Genomic DNA, 20,819 nt, shown 5'->3' with positions numbered 1-20,819 from the left:
TGTGCTTGGAGTGTGAGCTGGACTCTCATCCCTTTGGGTGTGCCTGTGGTCCATGGGGGCTGGGCACTGTGCAGACTCTAAGATGCAGGGTATGAACACAGGGTTGTGGGGTGCCATGGATGCTCCTAAACTTCACCATCCAACTGTGCCCTGTGTGTGTGCCTGGCAGAGTCACGTGTTTGGAGTGTGCATGGCCTGTCCTTGGCTGGGACTGTCCTCCTTGGGGGGACCTTAGCTGGCAATTTCAAGCTTTCAACTGCCCTTCCAGATGCACTGGACCCTGCCATCATTTGGCACTGCTCCAGAGCTGGCATTGGGGTTAAAATTGGTCAGGGAGTGGGGGGATGGAAGCCACATGGGAAGTATTTTTATCAAAGAGGAAAACCCTGTCCTGTTTCCAAAACTAACTGTGTCTACACCCTGCTGTGTCCCAGCTGGGTGGGCAGGGGAGGCTGGGTCTGGGTGGGAGTGGAGTGCTGAATGGACATTGGACTGGGTGTGTGGTGCTGAGTCCCAGGTGGAATGGGATAGATGCAGGGTCGGGATGAAGTACTGTGTCCTACGGGGTGCAGGGTGGAGACCATGTCCCTTGTGGGTGTGAGGTGCTGCATGGGTAGGTGCAGCTCGTAGCCATGGGAGAGTGGTGGGTGCTGGATGGGTGCAAGTCCCACGTGAGAGCAGACCCTGGGTCGATGGTGGTCCCGGGAAGGGGCTGGTGCAGGCTGGGGCAATGTCAAGTTCTGTGTGAGGGGAGGCCTTGGGTGAGGCCGGGTCCCAGTGGTGCCAGGCACCGAGTGGGACCCTGGGTGGCTGTGGGCCCCGGGTGGTGTCAGGCCCCGGGTAAATGTCCGTCCCGACCCGCACCGCGTGACCCCGCACGGGGTGCGCGGCGGAGGGACGGGCCTGCGGGCGTGGCTGCCGGGAGGGGGCGTGGCCATCCGGACCCTTCCTCCTCTGGGGCGCACCGGGGCTCGCCCCGCCCCACCACGTGACCGCAGCGGTGGGCGGGGCGCGGCGTCGGCGCAACGTGCGGGGCGGGGGCGGGGCCCGGCTCTGCTCCGGGCGTGGCGGCCCCGCCCCGCTCGCCCCACCCCCGCAGCGGCGGCAGGCGCGCGGCCCCATGGCCCCGCCCCCTGCGCGCGGCGCGGCTCCGGAAATGGTCGTGCTGCGCTGCGCTGCGGCTGCGTCGGGCCGCGCGCGCTGAAGGAGACTGAAGGTAACGGGCGGGGGCGGGGCGGGCGCGCGCCCCGCGGGGGGGGGGGCCGCCGGTACCGGGGCCGCGCGTGCCGCCCGATTCCCCCCCCTTCCCCGGGCTTCGCTCCGCCGGGCCCTGTCGCGCCGCCGCCGCCGCCACCACGTGGGTGCCGCCCCGCCGTCGCCGCCGCCACCCCCTTCCCACGCCCTGTCCCGTGCTTCGCTCCGCTGCTGCGCCGGGCCCCGCTCGTCCCGATGGTCCCCACGTCCCGGTGATCCTGCGGCGGCAGCGTCGGTCCGCGCCCACGTGCCGGCCGGTGCGCCCCGCCGCCGTCGCCGCCGCCGCACACGTGCTCCCGGCGCCGCGCCCGCCTAGGCCCGGCGCCGCCGCCGCATGTGGTGCGAGCTCTGCCGCCCCCGCCCCGCCGCGCCCGTCCTCCCGTGCCGCCGCCGGTGCCCGCGGGGCCGCGGCTGCGGCCGGCAGTGACACGTGTCCTTGGCAGAGGCCGCCGCCGCCGCGGGGGGGAGCGGGGCCGCCGGATGCCGCACCGGGCACCGCACCGCGCCCTCCCGCCGCCGCGATGGTGGTACCGCCGCTCCGGGACGGAGCCGGTTCCAGTCGCCGGTTTGGCCGCCGCCTCGGCCTGGGGGCGAGGCAGCGCTTGGGCCTGGCGGGGCCGGCCGCTCTTGGGCCAACGTCGCGGCCTGTCCCAGCCCCGCCGCCGGTGATCCTTGCCTTGTCCCTTAGTCTTCCGTGCGTTCAAGCCGCCCCGGATTGCTGCTCCCGGCCCCGGCCGCTCACTCGGACCGGGTTGGGCCTTCCTGGCCCCCCACCCCGGGCAGAGACCCCCCGCCCCGTCGGCGGGCCCAGCACAGGCCGCGGCCCGGCCGCTCCCGGCGCAGGGGAGGCGGCGGCGAGTCCTGTTACAAACACCCGCGGCGGTTCCCCGTTTGTTCCCCCGGGACGGGACCCGCATTCCCCGGCACTGCCGGGCTGGCCGGCGCCGGGGCAATGCGAGGCCGGGGCCGGGCCGTCTCCCCCCGCGGGGCCTGGCCTGATCTCTCTCTCTCTCCCCCCTCCCTCCTCTCTCCCAGTCAGTCGGATGAACGGTCTCTGCAGGCCCGCTCAGCCGGCCCAGGTTTTTCCCGCGGGGGGGTGAGTATCCTGCTCGCTCCCGGTTGTGTCTGGCGGAGGAGACCGGGTCTGGCTGTCCCCGGGTGTCCCTGTCCCCTGTGAGACAATCCTCCCCCTCTGTTTTGGGGTGACCGGTCTCAAGGCCTAGCTAAGGTGGCTCAGGTACGGGCTGTCCGTGCCAGGCACTTGGATCCCCGGTGAGAAGGGGCCCGAGGGGAGTACTGGGGGGTGCAACTCAGCCCCTGTCACCTCCTGAAACTCTGCCAGGGCCCATTTCCACTGGGGTTGTGACTCGGGGGATTCCTGTGATGGGGTGACACCCCCATACCAAGATGCAGCCCTGGGGGGCTTGGGGTGCCCCGTTTCCTGGTGTTGGTGGGGACGTGCCTGGCAGTGCCCGCAGCGGGGCTGGGGGCCGGCAGCGCTGACGCGTCCGGGCGTCAGATTACAGGAGGCACCAGGGCTGCTCCCTCGGGTGTCTGGCCGGCTGTGGGCTCGCCGGGTGCCATGGGGTGCAGGGGACCCCCGGCAGGGTGCGGGGTACCGCCTCTCATTCCTGCCCCGGCGGCCTTTGCTCTGGGGCGGGGAGAGCGGCACTGGCTGCCAAGTCCTTCCTGGGATAGCCGGAAGGGTGTCCAGGCCACCTGGGTGCCCGCAGTGGCAGGGGGCTGTGGGGTCCCCTGGGCAGGAACGTTGGTGGTGCAGGGAGACGTGGGAGCTGCTCCCTGCCTTCCCTGGTAGGCGTTTGCGGTGTATACCGGGGACCTGGCACCACCGGCAGGAACAGGTTTGGCCGGCCAGGGGAAGCGCTTAGTAGGTCAGCTGGGGTGGAGCTGGGCACGGCTGACGCCGGGGTGCCGCCGGCCCACCCAGCCCCCCGGAGTTAGTGGTGGCCTAGGTGCTGGCGGCACATCACGGGCACTGGGACCCACTTGTGTGTAGGGCCCAGATAGGCTTTGTGGGGTCACCTTGGGTGGATCAATCCTGCTGGTGGGCATGGCTGGGTTTGGGGCTTGATGTGGGGCTCAGCTCTGCTTTGAAGGGTGTGAGGACCTGCTCAGGCTGAGTGACTTGACAGTGCCTACCCCATCTTCCCCGTGGCCCAGTGGGGCAGGCTGGGCTGGCTGGGGGTCCATGCCTTAGTGGGATGCTGTCTGTGGGGCATGACTGATTCGTGGCTGTACATTGGTAGGGTATGGGGCTGGAGATTTGCACATTTCAGGGCTGATGTGGACAGGGGACAGATGTCTGGGGTGCTGCCATCTCCAGCTTATGCCCACTGTCACTGTCCCTTCAGATAGCGAGGGGATCCTTATGCACAACCCCATGAAATGAACAAAGCTCCACAGCCCACAGGAGGAGCCCCGACTGCCCCGCACCCTGCCCCTTCTCCCGGACTGCCGCAGGTAACCTCTGCTGCACGGCTGGGGGACCCAGCTTTGCCTCCCCAGCTGGTGCCAGGGGCGGCAGTGCCATATCTTTCCCTCCCTGCCTTCTTCCAGCCGACATTCCCACCTGGTCAGACGGCACCTGTGGTTTTTAACCCGGCACCAACTTCACAAATGAATACGCCTTCTCAGCCGCGCCAGGTAAGGATTTTGCCTGGAGTTGGAGAGGGTGATAAGGGATATCTAGCAGCTTTCTGCCTCCTGGCTGAGTAGCCCACACCACCATGGAGTCCAGTGGTGCGAGGAGCAATGTGGTGCCCCTCGGGGCTGGCGTGTGCCTGCGAAGGGGGAATTAGCCCGTGATCTGGACCACGACTGCCACTTGAGGACCTCCTGGCCCTGGGGTGGGGGGGCAGGCACCTCCAACGAGGATGCCCACCGAGTGACTGCTCTTCTCTCCTTCCTCCCCTGCCCCAAAACTCCCTCTCCTCCTCTCTCAGTTTCCAGCAGGGCCTCGGGCTATTCACCAGCAGGTACTAACCCACTTCCCCTACCCCGCATGCTGAACACCCTGCCCTGACACTGCACAGAAACACCCACCTTGGGCATGAAGGGGCTGGGAAGCATTTGGCGACCCCAGAGCTCAGGGACAGGCTGGTCTGGGGAAAGTGTGGGATGTCTGCTTGACTTTGGGTAGGTTTCTCTGCAGTGTCTCCCCAGTTCCCACCTTGCATGAAGCCTGCAGCATGTGGCTGTGCCTGTGGTAACTCCAGCCCAGGCTATTGCTTCTGCCTGTGTCCTTCCTCATCCTCCTCTTCCTCCCTACTTTGCTTGGTCTCCCAAGGCCCTGCAGTGCTGTGCAAGGCTCTGGACCTCCATCAGCCCTCTCATGTGGAGGAGCTGCTGGAGACAGATCTGGTGACATCCTTGGCTGTGCTGTCTGGGAGCTCATCAGACCCATCCCTGCCCCTTGGAAGGTCTCTACAGAGGACCTCAGTGGATTTGGGGTGTGGGCACAGGGCACAGGGCTCCCTGGCCTGTTGTCCCTTCCTCTGCTATCCCTGTCCCAGTGCCAGTAATTCCTGTCTCTCTCTTTCCCCTTTTCCCTCTGTATGCGTGCGCTTGCTAACAGGGAGGATTCAGGTCTCTTCAGGTAACACTTTCTCTTTGCCCCGGGGGCGTGTGCGCGGACCCTTCCTTGCCCACTCACCGGGCTGGAGCTGCTGCTCCCGGGGATGCTCTTGCCCGGCAAATAAGCTGGGTCGGGATGAACGGCGTTGGCCGGGGTGGGAATAGCGAGCTCCGCATGCTGTCCGGCTGTGGCATGGCGGGACTACAGGTCCCAGCATCCACCTCGAGTGCTGGGAGCCGGTGCAGAGCATGCCGGGACCCGCCGCCGCTGAGCTGCGTGCGGCCGTGGCCGGCCCCGGGCGCTGGAGCTGCCGGCCCCGGGAGGGCTGGGACGGGGCCGCGCCGGGCATGAGCTGGGTCGGATGGACCCAGGCGGCCCCGCAGGTGCGTAGGGACAGGATGGTGCCGGGGTGGGGGGTGGCCCTGGGGGCTGCCGAGGCAGGGCTGCATCCTGGCGGGGTGGGGGGGGGTGGTGTATTCCCAAGCGTGCGGTGGTGGTGGCGGATGAAGGTGCTGGAGCTCCTGCTGATGCTCTGCCCCATCTCTCCCCAAGCATTTCTACCAGAACAGGGCGCAGCCTCCCGCCAGTGCGTCCCGCGTGCAGAGTAACACGACGGCTCGGCCCGGCCCTCCTGCCCATGTGTATCCAGCTGCTTCCCAGGTGATGATGATACCCTCCCAGATATCCTACACACCTTCCCAAGGAGCCTATTACATTCCCGGACAGGTGAGGGCCATGCTCTGGACTCTGCAAGAGTGAGTTGGGATGGGCACCAGTGGGAGGGTGTTGCCTGGGGTTGGAGCCCAAGTCTGTTTTGGGAGGGTGGAATGGGTCCCGAGACTCCCTGAACACCTGCTGATTTGAGCAGGGTGCTGCTGACTCTGTAGAGAGGCAGTAGGCAGTACTGGTCCCCTCCCCAGCAGCTCCCCAAGGCATCTGGTGTCTACTTTGCCTGTGTCCTGCTCCGTGTCCTGACATCCAGCCAGTTCACAGGCAGGTTTGGGGTTACATCAGTGGTTTGGGGGTATGTCCATGTCCTGCAGGAGACATAACTGACTTTTTTTCTTTTCCATTTGCAGGGTCGCTCCACGTACGTTGTCCCGACCCAACAGTACCCGGTCCAACCTGGCGCCCCTAGTTTTTACCCTGGAGCCAGCCCCACAGAGTTCGGGACTTACGGTACAGACAGAGGGGTTGCTCCACTCCCTGGTGCTCTTTCAGTCCCAGCACTTCCACATTTTTTTGCTCCCCTGCCTCTGGCCTTTGTACATCCCCCCAAGCTGAACACAGTTCACTATGGCTGATTCTGTGACTTCATTGAAGGCGGTTTTGGGGGAGGGGGTGTTACCTGTTGCCCAGCAGCACATTGTGTCCCACTGGTCCATTCACCCCCGTCCTTTTCCAAATCGGGGCCGTTTAATATTTAACTCTCCTGGCGGAGGGCTGGGACAGACTTTATCCCCTGCTCCCCCCTCACTTGCTGTCAAGGTGGTGAGCAGTTCAGTGCTTGCTGACCCCCCTCAGCTTCTCCCCAGGAGCTGAGCTGGGGTGCTCCGTTCCTGCCCTCTCCCGGTGCTTGGGGAGCGTGGTGTGAGCAGCCCCTCCTCCTTCCCCCCGTTCGCATGTGGCCACCCTGGCTGTGACTATATTTAGGCTTGGTTGGTCCTGGGAGGCCTGGCAGACACAGAAATGTGAGCCGAGGCCTTCGGCCTGGCCCCGGCACAGGAGCAAAGCATAACCGGGGCAGAGATGGGCTTCTCCTGAGCCAGGTACGTGCCTGACCTCCCTCCCTCTTGTTGTGGGGCCCAGCCAGCCCCTCAGAGGAGGGAGGTGGCCCCTGGCGGTGGCTGTCTCTTGTGCTTGGACCAGGACACTGCTGCACCTTCGTGCACAGCCCTGGGACATGCTCTGGGTATCTCTTCGAGGTTCCAGGTTGGGTGTGCCCCCCACCTCTACTTTGGGGCTGCTGTGGCTCTTCCCAGGGAAGCTGGCAGCAGCTTGCCTCTTGCCCACAGGACTGGGTGGGAGACCTTGCATGGTGTGCCACTTGACAAATGAGTCAGATCATTCTTCCTGTCTCCTGTCTGGTCCCCAGGGCTAGGCAGCTCTAGGTCTCCTTCTTTCCCCCCATGCCTGGCCCATCCCAGTGTGTGAGGCCCATTAAGCGTCCCTGCGTGTCCTCTGAGCAGAGGGAGGGTCCCTGACTCAGGGATGAGGCAGTCACCAGAGCAACTTGGTTGACTTCCAGGGTCAGTGCAGCAGGGAAGGTGCTGGAGCCAGAGCGGGCCAGGACCCAGCTGTGCCTGTCTCCACACACCCATATCCCTGTGGCACTGCTCTGGGGTGATGCTCATGGATGCCCTGGGAGGAGTGGAGCACCTCTTGAGGGCTGTGCCAGCCCTGGATGGGATCCAGCTCTGCCTCTGGCCCTCAGCATAGCTCCTTCCTCTGGGCTGGGCTCGCCAGGGGCTCAAGCTGCACGGGGAGCCCGAGCCCCTCGGCCTGGGTGTGAATGGAGGCTGCCTGGTGCCGCCCTCGGGCTGGTGCCGGCCCTGGGGAGATAAGGGTGCAGGCAGGAAGGCGGCTGCCTGTGGAGCCAGGACGCCTGTACCTGACATGGCCGAGTGTCCAGGCAGGACTCTCGGTGGCGTGGAGCTGGTGGGCATGGTGGATGCCTGCGGGGCCTGGCTGGGCGTGGGGGTGGCGCGGGGACGCTCTCTGCTTCACAGGGAAAGAATTCGGTCAGGCCTGTCAGGCGGGTTGGGACAATCCAGGCCGGATGCGATGGGGGTTCGCAGCAGAGCAGCAAGGGCTCTCCGGGCTTCTGACAGACCCCTGTGTTTGGGAGATCAGGGAGTCTTCAGGACAGGCTTGGAGGATCTGTGTTGGCTGATCTGACGCTCTCTCCTCTCCTTCAGCAGGTGCGTATTACCCGGCACAGGGGGTGCAGCAGTTCCCAGCGGGGGTCCCCACTGCCCAGGTCATTGTGAGCCAGCAACCACCGATACCCCCAAAACGAGAACGCAAGACGGTAAGGAGCCATCTGCCTCCAGGCAGGGGGGGTGCTCATGTGCAGGAGGGGGTGGTGTCAGCCCCAGGTGCCAGTGGTGTGTGGGATGGGATGTGGTGCAGCATGTCAGGGAAAAGGGGTGGCACAGGGCTGTGTCCCTGTAGGCTGGGGTGCTTAGCGAGGGAGCTGGGGTGCACGGTGGGTGCCGGCAACCTTGGCCGTCCCGGCGGGCAGTGTTGTGCTGAGTCACGGCTCCTGGGAGGGCGGGGGTGCCGCGGCTGCCAACTGCTGTCTGCTCCCGGAGATGCCGGTGCTTGGAGGCCTCGCATGGGGCCTATTTATAGCGGGGGAGCTGGGTGGCTGTTGGCATGGCCCCGTGCTGGGGGGCAGGGGTTGCCACTGGGAAGCGGGGTGCTGGCGTTTCCTCGATAGAGATAGGTTGAGCTCTGCACGTGGTATTCTGTAAGCTGGTTATGTTCAGAAGGTGGAGAGAGCAAGACTCCTGACTGCACTGTGTCCCGCACTGTAGTCCTAGCCAGACCCACGTGTCCCCCTCCAGTCACCCCGGAGTAGAGTGCCCTATAGCTCATGCTGCACTCACAGCAGGCATGGGGCCAGTGAGGCTGTGGGTGTATGGGGTTGTGCCTGGAATAGCACAGAGCTCACCGTGGTTTCTGTGTGCTGAGGCTGATCCCCTGTGTTGTCCCTCCAGTGAGGAGGGTCCCTGCATCCCCTGTGCCAGCACAATGATGCCTTGGGATCCCCTGACTTCTGGACATGGGCACTGGCCTGGGAATGTACTGGCTCCACCTGCTTGTTGCGATGGCTTGCGAGACATTGGGACAGGCCAGTGTTTGTAGGACAATGTGACCTGTGGTGAGGGGATGTGGCACCCACTGGTCCCTAAACTGTGTGTGGCCAGGACAGGTACTGCAGTGAATGAATGTCTCTTCTCTGGAGATGGGTGTCCTGGGAGTATTGGGTTCAGGGAAAGGGGGTGGCCCATGTGCTGTGTCCCACACCCTGCCAACGGCTTCCTCACGCTGCTCTGATTCTTGGACAGATCCGAATACGAGACCCCAACCAAGGCGGCAAAGACATTACAGAAGAAATTATGTCTGGAGCAAGGACCTCATCCACCCCTACCCCTCCACAGGTAAGGGGATCCTCTGACTCCCCAACCAGAGCAGAGGGAAATGCATGTGACCCTGTTCAACTGCCTCTTTTTTCCCTCAGGCTGGAAGCGGTTCAGAGCCCCAGGCCAATGGAGAGACCCCCCATGTAGCAGTTATTGTCAGGCCCGGTAAGTGGCTGTTCCAGGGCTGGGTGTGCCAGCTGGCATGGCTGCAGCAAGGCTCCCTGGTGTTGGCACTGCAGGATGTGAAATGCCAGCCCCACTGTTCCTTGGTTTTTCTGGGGCTTGTGGGGTCTGATGTATTCCCTGCATATCTGGGGACCATGTTGGATCCAGGAGAGTTTATGGGGGCTGTATGCTCACCTCAGCTGTACTCTGGGCACTAGAAGGGTCCCTGTTGTTCCCATCACCCATTTGTCATATGGCTTGGCACATCTGTCCCTACTTCTCCTGAAGATGGAGGGATCTGGGGGGGAATGTGGGGTGAGCCGGGGAGCAGAGAGTGATCCATTAATGCAACCCACCTTGCAGATGACCGCCCAAAGCCCGCGCTGGTGGTGAGCAAGCCTGTCTCCCTGGAGCCCAGCAAGTCGGCATCCCCGTCGCCTCCTCCTCCCCTCATCCCTGAGGTGGAGCCTGTGGTGCTCTCGCCTGTGACACTGGTGCCAATGGAGCCTCCCGTGGACACGGACACGAAAGCGGAGCAGGGCGAGGCGCCACCTGACCCGCAAAAGACGTTAAGCGCCATCACTACAGTGCCAGGGGCTGCAGAGCTACCCCTTGTGCCCACGCCCAACATGGACACGGTGGCTGCGGAGGAGGAGGAGGAGGAAGTGGAGGAGGAAGTTGCTATTCCTCTCCCAGAGCCCACCCCGCAGGAGCCTATGCCCCCCGAGGTGCTGCCGGTGCCCGTTGTTCCTCTGATGCCAGCCGTGCCCCTGGTGCCGGCCGTGCCGTCGCCGCCGCCTGTCGTATCACAGGTCCCTGAAGCGCCCGCCAAACCTGCCTCCCCCAGCCCCCCACTGCCCCGGGAAGAGCCCTGCCCCGAGGCCACTACTGAGGCCAATGGGGTCTTGGAAGAGACGCCTGAGCCGGTCCCTGAGGTGCCCCTGTGCCAGCCAGTGCCGGTTTCTGAGCCGGTGCCTGCACCCACCCTGGACTCCCCCATTGCCCAGCCTGAAGAGCTGCCCCTACCCAATGGGGTGGAGGGCACCAGCAAAGTGGAGCCGAGTGAGGAGCAGCCTGAGTCAGATGTCAGCCCCATTTCAGAGCCTGAGGAGCCGGCACAGCCCGGCACACCTGCCTCCCCACCTGCAGAGGAGGAGGAGGAGGAAGAGAGTGAAGGCCCTGGTGAGACCCAGGAGCGAAGCTTGAGCCCAGCCCCTGCCCCTTCGCAGACCTCGGAGGCGACCGCGCAAGGTTGGGAATGCTGGGCTGCAGGGTGGGTGTTGGGTGATGGCGGGGGCATCATGTGAGTGTGGTGCTAGGCATGAGATACAGGGAAGGTGCTGGAGAGGGGATGGGGTTAGGGGCACAGGACGTGTGGGTATGGGATGCTGAGAAAGACAAGGTGCCTCTGGATGGTGAGATGAAGGAGATGTCTGAGGAGTGCATCTATGGTGGAGGTGTATGGGGTGGGTATAGAGGGGTGTATGGGGGGTGTAATAGGGAATTGTAAGTGTGTTTTATGTGATAACTTGTGTAGGGGTGTAGGGTGGGTACGTCAGGGTTGGATCTGAGGATTTGTCCTCAGTCATTGAGGACACTGGGAGGTGGAGGATTGGAAAGGGAGATGTGGGCCATGCTTTGTAAGGGTATGCAAGTACACAGAGGTGCTTGGGGAAAGTGGGGTGCCCTGGGGATGTGCCAGTGTTTCTCTTTTTTCTTTAAGCACCCTGCACAGGAATGTAGGGGTTATACGTGGTGATGGAGAGTAAGGCCTCACAGGATGTGTTTATATGGAGTGCCTTGTGCAGGGATGCAGGGTGGCTGTAGGAGGGCAATCGGAGGGCAGATACACTTCTGGGGAGTGTAGCTGTATGGGCTGGTGTGTAGGGGTGCCAGGGGCTGGAGTGTGTAAGGGGGCAGAGGTTTGTATGGGAATGTCCCTATCAGGGCTGCCCTGCAGAGGTGTGTGGGTGTCTGCAGGGATCCCCTGATGATGATGGGGAGCTTTGCACTAGGGAAGTGATGTGAATGGGAGACTTTGAAGAGGTGTAGGGTAAATCAGGGTGCAATGACTGGATGGGGAGAGGTGTGGCATATGTCTATACAGGTATATTCTGGGGTCCACGCTTAGGGAGCTGGCTACTTTGGTGGGTTGCATGTAGGATTTACAGGGCTGCACATACCCAGGTGTGTACACAGTGTGTTTGGGGGTAGGGGCCGTGATGGGGTGGCAGGACCACATCCCTGTGGCTCCATCTTGAAGCTCACCTGGTGTTACTGGGGCCTTGCTGTTGATCCCGTAGCTGGTGTCAGGGTACTTAGGGGACTGTGAGTGTTCCTGACATTAATGTCCCTGCCTCTCCTCCCAGTCGCCATGTCGGTGCCAAAGAAGAAGCGAAGGATGAAGGAGCTGAACAAGAAGGAGGCAGTAGGTGATTTGCTGGATGCCTTTAAAGAGGTGAGTGTCCCAGGGGTGTCTGAGGATCACCTTGTGTCCCATCTCCTCCTGTGATGAACTCTGCTTTGTGCCATCGTGTCTGGGCCACTGATGCTCTGTGATGGTAATGAGGATCTGAGGCGGGGTGGACACTGAGGAGTGGGGTAGAGGGGACAGGACTAGGCTTGTGGAAGTGACTGCTGTCCCTGTCCCTCTTGATGCAGTCTCAGACCGGTGATAGTGCCTCGGAGGCAGAGAACAAGCCCCCCACGTCTGCCCCTGCCAGTGAAGCGGAGGATGTGGCTCCTGCCCGTCCTCAGGAAGAGTCAGAAGAGACGTGGGAGGAGAAGGAGGACAAGTTGGCCCCGGAGAAGGGCAAGGCTGCTGGCCAGAAGTATGGCTACAAGGAAGGTGAGCTGTGCGTTGGCACAGTCCTCTGCTGGCAGCCACCACCTCTGGATCCAGCAGTGGGGAAGGTGTGGGTGGCATGGTGCTGCTGTCCTAAACTTCACATTCTCCTCTTGTATTGTCCCCAAGCTTGGCATGGGGTGGGGGACAGAGTTCTCAGCACAAGGGCCCTGGCAGAAGGCAGGGAGCTAGTGGCATCAAGCTTTCTAAGCAAAACAGTGTCATGCTCATGGGATACCAAACTGGGGCAGTTCTGTGGTTGTCTACATCCCACCTTGCTGGTCCTTGTGTGGGTCCAGACTCGCCAGAGCTCAGGGTGGAGGATATGGAACAGGCCACATCAGAATCTCCCTCTTGCCCTCCACTGCAGAGCAATGGAAGCCACTGAATCCTGAGGAGAAGAAGCGATATGACCGGGAGTTCCTGCTGGGCTTCCAGTTCATCTTTGCCAGCATGCAGAAACCTGAGGGGCTGCCCCAGATCACAGATGTGGTGCTGGACAAGGTCGGTGCGGCCCTGGAAATTAGGGAAGTGTGGGTGGTGGTCAGGTGGGGGTCTGGCTCCTTGTTGTGCCTCGTCAAGGCGGAGCAAAGGCATACTTCTGTGCTCAGGGTCCTGTTGCAGCATCTGCAATGACCCTTGAGCCTGGGTTTGGTGGGTGTGGGGGCACCTCTGGGGCCTTTTTTCCAGTTCCTTGTCCCGGCGCTGAGGCTGGGGGATGGATCCGTCCCACTCCTCTGCCCCCGGGCATCCTCAGCCGTGTGTACCTTCGCAGGCCAACAAGACCCCACTGCGGGCACTCGACCCCATCCGTATCAGTGGCATGAACTGCAGCCCTGACTTCACCCCCTCCTTCGCCAACCTTGGCCGGCCTGTCATGGGCAACCGGGGCCTGGTGAGTATCTCCTCGCTTCACTCCTGCCATTCTGCTCTGCCTCTCCGTGATGATCAAGCTTTCGAGCCACTGTGTCTGGGCCACTGATGTCCGTGATGGAGTTGAGGATCTGAGTAGGCAGACTGGGGACTCCCTGGGAGCCAGCCTGGGTGGTCCCAGAGTGGATAGCTGAGTTTCTTCTCCATGTGTCAGCCCTCAGGCTTGGGTCCCCGTCGCTCCCAGCAGAGCCAGAGGAAGGAGCCCCGCAAAATCATTGCTACTGTTTCCCTCAATGAGGATGTCAAGCTGAACAAGGCCGAGAAGGCCTGGAAACCCAGCAGTAAACGTGCTTCCGAGGAGGAGGATCCTGAGAATATCAAGACACAGGTGGGAGCTGGAGTGGGCAGGCAGTGGGAGGGTGTGGAAGGGAAGGTGCCCAGGTCTTGCTGACCCTGCTGCCCTTGCAGGAACTGCTCCGCCGCGTCCGCAGCATCCTCAACAAACTGACGCCCCAGATGTTCCAGCAACTGATGAAGCAGGTGATGGAGTTGTCCATCGACACGGAGGAGCGGCTCAAGGGTGTCATCGACCTCGTCTTCGAGAAGGCCATCTCGGAGCCAAACTTCTCTGTTGCCTATGCTAACATGTGCCGTTGCCTTATGGGGGTGAGCGGAAGCTGGGTGGTCTCCTGCTGAGCAGGCAAAAGTTTTTTTGGCCACCTCTGTTGAGCTTAGCAGTGTACAGGTCCTTCTATGTGGAGTGGGGAAATGGGGTGTGTGGATGGAGGACCAAGTTCAGAGTCTTAGCAGGGCATCACAAAGTTGCAGGGTGGCTTTTCCCTGATACAAGCAGTGTGAACTTAAATGCCCAACTTTTGGGGGAGACACAACTCATGCTTCTTGTCTGGGTCATACCTCTCCCTGCAGCTTAAAGTGCCCACAACAGACAAGCCCACAGTGACTGTGAACTTCCGCAAGCTGCTGCTCAACCGCTGCCAGAAAGAGTTTGAGAAGGACAAGGATGACGATGAGATCTTTGAGAAGCGGCAGAAGGAGATGGATGACGCCAGTGCTGTGAGTTGGGGTGGGAGGCTGCAGCTGAGGGCTGCCATGGGTGTCCTTGGGCTGGCTCTGGACACTGAACTGGCCTGCTGGGCTTTTCCTGCAGCCTGAGGAGAAGGCGCGCATGAAGGATGAGCTGGAGGAGGCGCGTGACAAGGCCCGACGACGATCCCTGGGCAACATCAAGTTCATTGGAGAGCTCTTCAAACTGAAGATGTTGACGGAGGCCATCATGCATGACTGTGTGGTGAAGTTGCTCAAAAACCACGATGAGGAGTCTCTTGAGTGCCTTTGCCGCCTGCTTACGACTATTGGCAAGGACTTGGACTTTGAGAAAGCCAAGGTACTCCTTGCCCTGCCTTGCCTTGCCTTGTTCTGTCCTTCCTTTGCTTTTGGGAGGAATGTGACCATGGCTCTGTCCCTCTATAGCCCAGGATGGACCAGTACTTCAATCAGATGGAGAAGATCATCAAAGAGAAAAAAACATCATCCCGAATCCGTTTCATGCTCCAGGATGTGATTGACCTCAGACGGGTAAGGTTCATGGAATGCTATCCCCTGGAGACTGTCCTCCATCCCTTGCTTGGTCCCTTGGAGCTGCTGTACGTGTCCTCTGGATGCCAGCAATCCATGTGTTCTTTGGAGGGGAGAGGTGGGTATGTGAGCTGTGGGCAGCCCCAGAGACACCATGCTAGCCCCAGCCCTTGGTTATCATGGTAGTGGTAGTGGGCACACAGTAATTGGCGGCTGTTTAATGCAGGGGGGCTCTAGAATCTGAGCCTTTTTGTGCCAAAAGTTGCCACAGTACATGGAAAGCGGTGATGGCCAGGGCAGGAGACCAACCTGAGGCTTTGAGAGGGGGATGGCTGGGAAGGGGGAATGCCTTTCCCTCCATCCTCTAGCCAGCTCAGTGCCCTCTTCCCTCCTTCCTTGCCCTCTGCAGAATAGCTGGGTACCACGGCGAGGAGACCAGGGCCCCAAAACAATCGATCAGATCCACAAGGAAGCAGAGATGGAGGAGCATCGGGAACACATCAAAGTGCAGCAGCTCATGTCAAAGGACAAGAGGAGAGGACCCCCTGGGCCATCCTCTGGTGGTGAGTGCCTGGGCTTGGGGAAACCTGAGGCTGCCAGGGGTGGGTTGCTCCTGTGGGACACTTCTGAAGGCTGGGCTGCATCTTATGACTGTCCCCCTTGTGCTCAGGGCGCAGCAGCCTGGTTGCAGATGATGGCTGGAACACAGTGCCCATCAGCAAGGGAAACCGGCCCATCGACACCAGCCGGCTAACGAAGATCACCAAGGTGAGGTTGGGGATGTGGCGTGGCAGCCGAGCTGGCTGCCTGGCCTAGATCCTGTCTCTCTGGGGAAGGTCAGGTCTGACTGTTTCTCTCCACCTGCAGCCTGGATCCATTGACTCCAATAACCAGCTCTTTGCGCCAGGTGGGCGGCTGAGCTGGGGCAAAGGCAGCAGCGGAGGGTCTGGCGCGAAGCCTGCAGATTCAGGTAGGCAGTGTGGGACTGGCTGGGTGCTGTGGGACAGACTGGGAGGGGAGTGATCCTTCCCCCGGCAGTTCCTGTACCAGGGAGGTGCCGAACTCTGAGACTTCCCTTTTTTCACGCCCAGCATCTGATTCAGGGCGACCAGCCACGAGCACCTTGAACCGCTTCTCAGCGCTCCAGCAGTCAACGCCTGCCGAGAGCTCGGAGTCCCGCCGTGTGGTGCAGAGGTGAGGGGCCAGCCCTGCCTTGATGGATGGGGGTGTGGGGAAAAGCCCCTGATTCAGGCTTGTGGTTGATCAGCATGTAGGCAAGTTAAAATATCTGGACTTCAGGCAAGATGGGGCCTTGAGGGAGCTTGGAGTCAAAGGTGAGTTCTTGTAGCAAGGAAGGCTGACCTCACCTTGGATTTCCTCCCCACTGTTCGGCACTTGGGTGACCACCCCTGGGTGCTGGGTCTGGTCTGGGGGGTCCTGGGACCAGATGGACATTGATGGGCTGGAGGGAGTCCCTTTGAAACTGGAGTGTGAGGTCCCCAAAAAAAGCTGCAATTTGGATTCGTTCTGGAGAAGAGGAAAACAAAGCAGGGCTTTGCCACAGTCTGCATCAGAAGTGGACAAGACAAAGGCGGGCACTGCTCAGCCATGCTAAGGAGGAGAGAGAGAGGAAAAGGGTATGAGTTGGAACAGGGGAGAAATAGGGAAAAAGTTTTCCCCTGAGAATGGTGAAGTGCTAAAAGAGGTGGAGATTGGAGTGGCACAGCCTTACGTTACAGAGCTCTGCATTCAGGTCAGGAAAGGTGGTGATTGGCCCTTCATGCTGTGTGTGGTTTTTTTTCCCACCCAGGAGCAGCTCCAGCCGTGACAGGTCAGAGAAGGCTGGGGACAGAGGGGACCGGGAGTCACGTTCGGAGAAGGGCAGCGACCGTCTGGAGCGTCCTGACCGGGCAGAGCGGGCAGACAGGAACAGGTCAGCCCTCACCAAGAGGAGCTTCAGCAAAGAGACAGAGGACAGAAGCCGAGAACGGGAGAAGCAGGGCGGCCCTGAGGCTGTGCGCAAGGCTGCGAGCATGACGGAGGAACGGGACCGGAGCCGAGAGACCAGTGAGCTGGGGAGGAGTGATATCCCAGGGGCTGGCTGCACCTGCAGCTCTGCCTCTCCCAGGTGGAGCCTGATCCTTGCTCTCTCCTCGCAGTTAAACAAGAACCAACACCTCCTGCAACATCCACCAAGCCTGTGTTGTCGGAAGAGGAACTGGAGAAGAAATCCAAGGCGATCATAGAGGAGTACCTGCACATCAATGACATGAAGGTGAGAGGAGGGGGTGGCCAAGCACCCTAACACACCATATGTGTTCCCATAACATGCCATATGCTTCCCTTCCTGTGTGGTGGCACTGTTGGGCAGGGTTCTGGTAGTGCCTGGGTGTGGAAGGGGGGAGCCAGAGCTGGCTGTAGGGCAGTACTGACCCCCCTCTTTTCCCTGCAGGAGGCCCTGCAGTGTGTGCAAGAGCTGGGCAGCCCCTCTTCGCTCTACATCTTTGTGCAAAATGGCATTGAGTCCACGCTGGAGAGGAGCACCATCTCCCGTGAGCACATGGGAGCCCTGCTCTGCCAGCTGGTGAAGGCAGGCACGCTCTCCAAGGAGCAGTACTACAAAGGGTGAGGAGCCGGGGCAGCCTGGCTTTGAATTTGGCCCTGCCTTGAGTAGGACTCAGCACTGAGACATCCTGAGGTCCCTCCTAGCCAAGGGCATGGGGACTGCTGGATCCCAACAGCTCCCTCTGCTCTTCAGGCTGTGGGAGATCTTGGAGATAGCAGAGGACATGGAGATTGACATCCCACACATCTGGCTGTACCTGGCTGAGCTCATCACCCCCATGCTACAAGAGGAAGGCATCCCCATGGAGGAGCTGTTCAGGTTAGGGCTATGTTCCTCAGCTGGGCTGGCATGGGGGGCCACTTGGGGGCAGGTAGCTCACCCAGGTCTCTTGTACCCCACAGGGAGATCACAAAGCCCCTGGTGCCCATTGGGAAGGCCACCACACTGCTGGTTGAGGTGCTGGGCTTGTTGTGCAAGGGCATGGTAAGTGCATGGGGATGCTGGCTGCTGTTTCAAGGACTGGCATCCTGCTTGGGTGCCAGGTGGGCATGTGGGTATTGAACCCCCCTGCCACCACAGAGGATGGTGTGGGTCATCTCTTTCAGTGTCTGGGTCAGGGGGGTTGCTTGGCCAAGCCACAGCATCCTCCTGCCTGGAGATAGCAGTCACGGTGTACTGATGCAGACTGTCTGTCCCACAGGGCCAGAAGACTGCAGGAAAGCTGTGGCGGGATGGGGGCCTGAGCTGGAAGGAATTCCTGCCTGAGGACCAGGATGTCAACAAATTTGTCACAGAGCAGGTGGGCGCTTGGTGGCAGCAAGGGGCAGAGGTGGGCCATGGGCTGACCCTGGGCAGTGTGAGATTGTGGTGCTCCTGTGTGCTGCCTTTAACAGCTCTCTCTGCCTGCTTCCCCAGAAATTGGAGTACACAATGGGGGACAGCTCAGACATGCCAAGTCGCAAGGAGCTGACCTCAGAGGAGCTGTGCAAGCAAATGGACAAACTGCTGAAGGAGAACCCGAACAACCAAAGAATATATGACTGGATTGAGGTGAGGGTGGGGGCACAGCACCCAAGTGTCTGGAGGCTCCCTCCTGGCTCCCTCTCCACCTCACAGTCCTTTACCCTCCCCCCTCCAGGCGAACTTGAGCGAGCAGCAGGTCTCGTCCAACACGTTTATCAGGGCCCTGATGACGTCTGTATGCCACTCGGCCATTGTCTGTGAGTACCAGGGTGAGGTGGGAGCGGTGGGGGTTCCCCTGCCCACACTGCCCCTCTCACCCCCCGTCCCCCTGCAGTTGAGAACCCATACCGTGTGGATGCCATGGTCATTCGCAACCAAGCCAAGCTGCTCCAGAAGTACCTGCGGGACGAGCAGAAGGAGCTCCAGGCCCTCTACGCCCTGCAAGCCTTGGTGGTGAAGTTGGACCAGCCTCCCAGTGAGTGTCGTGGGTGCGGCTGGCTTGAGGAGGGGGTGGCAAATGTGTTCCCACCCCACCAGGGTGGCTGGTGGCTGGAGAATAGCAGAGGTTCCCCTTTGTCCCTCCTCCAGACCTGCTGCGGATGTTCTTTGATGCCCTTTATGATGAGGACGTCATCAAGGAGGAGGCTTTCTACAAGTGGGAGTCCAGCAAGGACCCAGCCGAGCAGCAGGGCAAAGGGGTAGCTCTCAAATCGGTGACAGCCTTTTTCACCTGGCTCCGGGAAGCTGAGGACGAGTCGGACAACAACTGAGCAGCTGTGAGGAGGAGGAGGAGGAGGAGGAAAGGGGGAGAGAGAGAGCGGGGCAGCCTGGGGAGCGACTCCATCCCCTCCCACCCCTGGCCCCCATGGACTTGCTGATGCCAGGGCTGAGGGATCTGCTATGCCCCTTGCAGCCCCCCTCTCTCTTTTTTTCAGTTCTCCTCTCTCTTCTTTCTCTGTCCTGGTTCTGTTTGTAAGGCCTGTACGAGTTTGTCATGATGATAATAAACAGATGCTGACTGAGGCGGTGGCTGTTGTGGGTCCCCTTGGGGACCCTCCTCGCCCCCCTCCCAGCGCAGGCACACCGGGTCTCTGGGAGTGGGGCAGAGCACCCCCGGATTCATGTCATGGAGAGGGGGGGATGGGATGGGGACATATCTCTCCCCTCCTCTCCCTCCTCCTCTTTCTCCTCCCCCCTTCTTGATGAAATATAGAGAGATTATATATATATAAACTTATTAAATTTGGTTTGGGGACAGGAGCGTGATTTCTCCCCCTCCCCTGTCCTCTCTCTATTCCTCCATCACTGCCTGGACCCCCTCCCCTCTATGGTTTTTAAATTTTAAATATAAATCATTCCCCCCCCAGCTCCTGCTCTGACACCTGGGGAGGGTGCCGGGGAAGAGGGGGGGTGGCCCCTTCTCTCTGGGCCAGGCTGAGTCCCCTCCAACACCCCAAAAGCTCCCATCCTCCCAAACGTTTAAGGCCACAATTGGGCAAGCGACAGGGCGGCCCCCTCATCCGCGTCCCCTGTATTTATAGAGCGCCGGATGTGACGAGCCGCATGTGTAATTATTAAAACAAGGATTCAATTACTGGTCACGTGAATTTGTAAATAATCTTTTTTTTTTCTTTTTTTTTTTTTTTCTTTATGGAGTATTTAATTGAAGATTTAAAGGCATCTTTTCACCTTAAAACTGGAAATAAAAGAACATTGCTAAATAATGCCCCGTGTGCCGCTGTTGCCGTGTCCCATGTCCCTTGTGCCTGGGCTGGTGTGGGGGTGCCAGCCTTGAGCACGGGCAGGGACCAGTCTCCCCTGTCACTGCACGGCAGACGGTAGGTACCCCCCACTCCAGGGCTGGAAGGGTGGCAAGGGGGTTGGATGTGCCTGGAGCCTGGCCCTCTGGAGTCTGCTGGCTGGCACTACCTTGCACAGGGTCTCTGGTGGTGGAACAGACAGCCCTGCCAGCAGCCTGGCTGTGCAGCAGAGCCCTGATGTCCCCAAGTGTACTTTTTTTCACAGGCACAAGTGGCGGAACCTGTGTGGTCTCCTCAGGGTAGGAGATGGGACATGTGTGCCAGGTTCCCCCTACACATTCCCATGTGGGAGGGCATTTTTCTATCAGCCCTTTCCTGCCATGTCTTGCAGTTGGAGTGGAGTTGGGACACAGCTGGCCCTTGCTGTGGTTCCACTGTGGGGATATCCCTGCTGGGGACAAAGGCTGGTCCCCCTTGGGGCTGGATGCTGGTCTTAGCTGCCTTGGGCTGCCTCTTGCTGAGTCACCCTGGCCATGGCCCAGAGGGTACAGAATAATTAACCAGAGGCTGTTCCCCAGATTAGAGGCTGATCTGTCTGAGCTGCAGCCCTGGCAGCACTAATGCTGGGAAGCAGTTGGCAGGGAAAAGGCCTGGGGATGGGGACTGGGCAGGAGCTCCCCCTCACTGGGAATGAGTGAGTAACGAGGGAGGGAGACCCTTTGAGCTGTTTGGGTAAACTGCTTGCCAAGGGAGAGAGAGGGTGGCACCCCAGCAGTGCCCTCCTGTGCCAGGGAAAAGGTACCACAGCATTAATTACCATCAGCGGGTTTCAGAATGAACACAGGCTGACCCATCAGCCTGGCCATCAATTCTGGCCTGGATCTCCTGCAGGGGATGTTGCTGTCAGACCTGATGTTCCAAAGCCTGCGCCCACCTGTCCCCAACCCCGTTCTACCTCTGCCGGAGGCTGTATGCTGCCTCCCGCACAACCAGGCCCTCGGGGGAGGCTAGGAGCAGGCAGGCCTGGGTCTGAGGGGTGCCCTGTTGCTGCAGG

At 60.8% G+C, this 20,819-nt stretch overlaps 1 protein-coding gene and 2 non-coding genes across 21 annotated transcripts; all 3 read left to right on the top strand.

Moving 5' to 3' along the window:
* The first annotated feature begins 1,098 nt into the window (after positions 1–1,098).
* Positions 1,099–19,729, top strand: EIF4G1 (eukaryotic translation initiation factor 4 gamma 1). 19 transcript variants are annotated; one of them, XM_085069181.1, is made up of 35 exons: positions 1,099–1,216; positions 2,290–2,350; positions 3,631–3,735; positions 3,832–3,918; positions 4,218–4,250; positions 4,850–4,870; positions 5,402–5,575; positions 5,929–6,028; positions 7,768–7,880; positions 8,923–9,015; positions 9,096–9,162; positions 9,526–10,413; positions 11,532–11,620; positions 11,824–12,010; positions 12,378–12,511; positions 12,765–12,902; positions 13,095–13,268; positions 13,349–13,546; positions 13,808–13,954; positions 14,049–14,285; positions 14,372–14,476; positions 14,886–15,039; positions 15,147–15,244; positions 15,344–15,446; positions 15,568–15,670; positions 16,287–16,543; positions 16,636–16,751; positions 16,929–17,101; positions 17,235–17,360; positions 17,444–17,525; positions 17,743–17,841; positions 17,958–18,092; positions 18,181–18,262; positions 18,340–18,480; positions 18,594–19,729. In XM_085069181.1, the coding sequence occupies exons 3-35, from the start codon at positions 3,661–3,663 to the stop codon at positions 18,773–18,775; spliced, it is 4,911 nt and encodes a 1,636-aa protein (XP_084925307.1). In that variant the 5' UTR covers positions 1,099–1,216; positions 2,290–2,350; positions 3,631–3,660; the 3' UTR covers positions 18,776–19,729. The 19 variants fall into 19 exon arrangements, with proteins under 19 accessions (XP_084925307.1, XP_084925309.1, XP_084925311.1 ...); XM_085069183.1 differs by having other exon boundaries at positions 3,627–3,735; positions 7,771–7,880; XM_085069185.1 differs by having other exon boundaries at positions 3,627–3,735; positions 12,783–12,902.
* On the top strand, positions 11,666–11,742 carry LOC146433174 (small nucleolar RNA SNORD66). The gene has a single exon (XR_014854161.1). It is a non-coding gene; the product is annotated as a small nucleolar RNA SNORD66 (small nucleolar RNA).
* Positions 12,945–13,019, top strand: LOC146433173 (small nucleolar RNA SNORD66). Its single transcript, XR_014854162.1, has one exon. It is a non-coding gene; the product is annotated as a small nucleolar RNA SNORD66 (small nucleolar RNA).
* Positions 19,730–20,819: the final 1,090 nt, after the last annotated feature.

Source organism: Lichenostomus cassidix, chromosome 9, assembly GCF_008360975.1.
Source record: "Lichenostomus cassidix isolate B80296 chromosome 9, HeHo_3.0, whole genome shotgun sequence".
NCBI classification, from domain to species: domain Eukaryota; kingdom Metazoa; phylum Chordata; class Aves; order Passeriformes; family Meliphagidae; genus Lichenostomus; species Lichenostomus cassidix.
Note: the sequence above shows the minus strand (reverse complement) of the source record. Positions and strands in the feature narration are given on the sequence as shown.